At 35.8% G+C, this 4070-nt stretch overlaps 1 protein-coding gene across 1 annotated transcript; it reads right to left on the reverse strand.

The window, feature by feature from the left end:
* Positions 1-1548: 1548 nt before the first annotated feature.
* Positions 1549-2666, reverse strand: LOC113740805 (cysteine proteinase inhibitor 1-like). The gene is made up of 3 exons (XM_027268324.2): positions 2466-2666; positions 2305-2357; positions 1549-2018 (listed from the first exon to the last, which is right to left on the reverse strand). Exons 1-3 carry the CDS (start codon positions 2539-2541, stop codon positions 1722-1724), a joined length of 426 nt encoding a protein of 141 aa, XP_027124125.1. The 5' UTR covers positions 2542-2666; the 3' UTR covers positions 1549-1721.
* Between the last annotated feature and the right edge of the window lie 1404 nt (positions 2667-4070).

Raw genomic sequence — 4070 nt, forward strand, 5'->3', positions numbered from 1 at the left:
GAATGAATATAGCTATACATATCTACTCAAATAATTGTCACTTTATTACATATAAAATTTTACAAAATATAATCATTATGTTGCTTGCAACTTCAAGTTTTACTTAGACTAGTAATTTATAAAGATGTTTGTGATCAAGAATTAGTTGAAAAGTATGAAATTAATTTGAGCATGCAGTAAATTAAGAATATCAATGAAAAATATGTGAAATTACAGACATTTTGTTTTGGTGTTAGGTACCCTTCATAATATGAAAGAACTAGATAGGATTGATTTTGATTTTTAGGGTGTTAGAGTGGAACTGTTAATATTTATTGGGGATTGACTTGCAATATTTAGGGTGTCATAGAAGAATAATAGGAACTTGGGAGCGTTATGTAGACAAATAAGGAAACACCACTCTGCAATTCTAAGCTCGCTGTTCATCAGATACACTGGGCGCATACCACTTTTACGGGCTCTCCCACCCATAGACGGTAGACATGGACGGAGAGCTTTTATTTTCTTTTCACGAAAATCAAAACACCAATAGTCGGAGCAAGGTTCATTGCCGGAGGTAGAGCTCAGGCAGTCCTATAGTGTTTTATTTTTACTCTGTTCCCTGTGCATAAGTGTCCTTATATTTTTTGATGTTCTATGCTTGAGCCTTGTTGACCTAGCAAAATTGGATTGAAATCAGTTATGGGTTGGATTGGTGAAAAAATTGGGCATAATTTATGTACAAGTTGAAAAGAAATACACCAGTTTCTTCGACGCCAGTTAGCTATTTGAATAAATGCCCGAATGAGGAAAATCTCTAATTATGACAAGATTTTGTGCTTCTGTTCTAATTTAGGAAGTTAAGGCTTTTACTTATTTTCCTGATTTTTTCTTTTCTTTAAATCCTATTAAGACCTACCGACGGCGTTTGGTGATAATATTTGGTTTTGGCAAGGAAAAGGCCACGTCCTCTCCATTGCTCAAACATGCTTGCAAGAACACATCCTCACAAAAGAGGATACATAAGCAGCAATCCCTTGATTTCTCGCCAATAACATAAAAACTTTGGCTCACTAGAATCAGTATTTGGAGGGAAGCTTTCCCGCACTCTTTTTGGCGAGAATTTTAAGCGAGAAAAGTCCTTGTCCTCACTGGGTATAGGATGACTCCAATCTTTGGTGAGGTCTTGTCTTTGCCCTTGCTGAATTTTAACAGCATCAAGCCTTCTATTTCTTGCTAAAATTGTTGTCGCTAATGCCTTTTTTTGTTGTAGTGGGTGCAAATGCAAGATAAGATTAAAAATTCTAAAGCCTTTCAAGCCAAGTATAGGAATTTGTCACAGTTGACTAGGGGTAATTGCCCATCGTCAACTCAACAAGGCTCCGCCCATGTTCCATGATAACGTGAAATTCCCAACGTTCAAGTATCCGAGTCTACAAGTGTATAAGCTATAGACTAAACTAGAAACAAATGGTGATTGGATAACAAGAAGTTCAGTAAAACCATTTCTACGAAATGGTGGGATTCCCACCTTCCCCCCGAAGAGAGAATCAATGGCGAAGCAAAGTATACAAAGTACTCAAACAGGGTGCAATGTTTTATTTATTTAATATATACAAAGTGTACAAAGTGCATTGTGGTGGCAGACATGCACCTTTTTCAACATCTCAGCATTACATCTGAAACATCCATATTTATTTTAGCACACGGTAGATACTTTACATAATCCTCAGTCCTTGTTCTCAGTTCACGGGCGGCGCCACTTCCTCGAAGTATAAGAGTTTCTTCATCTCCAAATCAGTTTCTTGAACCAGTGCTTTGTAGATATTTTGATTGCCGTTGCGATCCTTAGCTTCAATAATGAGCCAGTAGAGAGTGGCTAATTCAACGGGTTTCTTTAAGCCGGCAACCACTGCCACAAACACCAGCTTGTCTCTGGTCTGCCTGTTGTGCTCATTCACTGCAAATCTTCCGAGCTCTTGAATGTGAGGGTCTAGAGGGTTCACTGGAATCCAGCCACCAGGCACAATTAATTTGCTCTGCAAGGTGTAATACAAAAAGCTTCAGAATAATTTTAGATCCTAATAATCGGAACACTTGGCAGAAACTCAATCAAACAAAATTAAGAAGCAAATCTTTCTCTCCCATAAAAAAAAAAAAAAAATGTCTGACATGCAGAGATTGAAAGTTTAGGAGTTACAATTATAGAACCTCGTAACAAGGTTGAAGGAATTTTAATGTAATTCAGCAATATCCTAGAATCTAGTCAAAACAATAGACAAAACAGTCAAGGTAAATTAGATCTGGGAGTATCATTTAGTTCACCTCTCCAGCTTGCTTCAGTATAGCATCGACTTCGGCAGACTGGAATTGCTTGACTGATATCCATTAAGAAACGAACATTTCAGTATGAAGAAAATATAAATGCTGAATATTAGGAAAATAGATATAAATGCATGAATGCAAAGGCAGAGACTGAAACTTACTGTAGTTGTTTGCCAATTCCTTTTTTTGGCACTTGGCTGTCACAGGCATTGGAAAGTTGGCTACCACTGTAGCCATATTTTTACGCAAAGAGTAAGGAGAACAGATTATTGCTCTTGGTTGCGATAGGCGAAGCTCGGTTGCTGAGTATGAATGTAGGAAAGAATTGAACAAACTCCCAGAATTTATAGGCGATGTTGTGGACCTAAATGTCCTCTATGCCCTTCGTGAGAAATTGGGAATCAATACTTCCAAAATTATTCATTATTTCTGCTTTTATCTTTTGGAAAATTTAGAACTTTGATTGCATTTGAGTTTGATACAGAACAAGGAACTCCTGGTTTTTCAATCTATCATTGTGTGTCACTTTCTCTATTTCCATTCAAGTGATTAATATATACGTATTTGATGATATTATTGTCATCATTCACCAAGACAATGATAAGAGTTCTTTTTTTTTTAACCGTATTATATATGTTACTATTTTAGGGAACGGAGGAAAAGGATACTGTTGCAATGGTAGAGATGGATTTTCTGGTGACTTCATGTTCTAAAACATGTTCCGTGTACATTGTAAAATGCATTTCTAGCTGCCTGTGTATCTATGTGCGCGAGTTTTTACAAGTCTATATAAACATATATTTATATGGGACTAAAATAATTAATCATTGGCCAACCCGCAAAACTGGGGCTTATGAATTGAAATTTGAGTCACAAATTTAGGTCTACCGATCCTGTGCGTATCATCATTATCGGTGTCATTCTTTTGCCAAAAATTACTTGGATAAAGCAATGTACAGTGTATGCAAATTTTTAATCGTCCACGTCTTGAGGTTCCTCGGTATCTAAAGCACAATCATATCCCGCCTGTGAAATGGACATTCAGTCAGGAATCATATCACAATTTTATCAAAAACCAGGGCATTTCCAGTTCTGTTGGATGAGAGGTATATGCAAAGCAAGAATCTTTATCCTGTTCCCGGTTGAAGCTCGCCCTGTTTGTCGCTTATGTCTTTAGTATGAACTGATTCTTTTTTTATGGTAAATAACACTTCCTTTCGTGTTTCTCAATCCTTGAGTAGATCCCATATTTCTTTATCTTGATTTTTCAGCCTAGAAAATTCTATTTGCTGTATTTGATGCATGTAATTGCTGCCATTAATATAATTTTGTAATCGAACGAAATAATCATTCTTATATTGCAGATTTTTATTATTTTTTTATGATCAAAGCACGCTGATATATTTATGTATTAATATTGGTTTAACTATTGGGTACGGGTGACATGCTGCAGTATGTAAATTTTTTTTGATATTGCTTTTGTTGTAAGTAAGATATATACATATCTTAGAAATTAGAAATCAAGGGTTCAAATTTCCTTTGTCGTTGCAGATACCAAGTATAAACTAGTGGAAAAAAAATGGAGATGGTACGATTCGCTTGATCTTCAGCTTTATTCATTACACCTATTTCATGCACTGGAATCCTTGAACTGATTTCCATCAATCAACAACATACATCAGTGCCCAATAAAATAGGAAAATGTATATATTTATATATTTCATAAACAGATGTAAGCGCAAGGAAAACTGCTAGAGAATAATTGA

This window comes from Coffea arabica, chromosome 4e (genome assembly GCF_036785885.1).
Source record: "Coffea arabica cultivar ET-39 chromosome 4e, Coffea Arabica ET-39 HiFi, whole genome shotgun sequence".
NCBI lineage: Eukaryota > Viridiplantae > Streptophyta > Magnoliopsida > Gentianales > Rubiaceae > Coffea > Coffea arabica.

What these genes read in the sequence shown, in the direction of transcription:
- LOC113740805 (XM_027268324.2), bottom strand. Translation starts at nt 2,541, where the DNA reads ATGGCTACAGTGGTAGCCAACTTTCCAATGCCTGTGACAGCCAAGTGC. An exon ending in GGAATTGGCAAACAACTACA is followed by an intron (nt 2,358 to 2,465) that starts GTAAGTTTCAGT and finishes AATGGATATCAG; the next exon opens with TCAAGCAATTCCAGTCTGCC. An exon ending in TACTGAAGCAAGCTGGAGAG is followed by an intron (nt 2,019 to 2,304) that starts GTGAACTAAATG and finishes TACACCTTGCAG; the next exon opens with AGCAAATTAATTGTGCCTGG.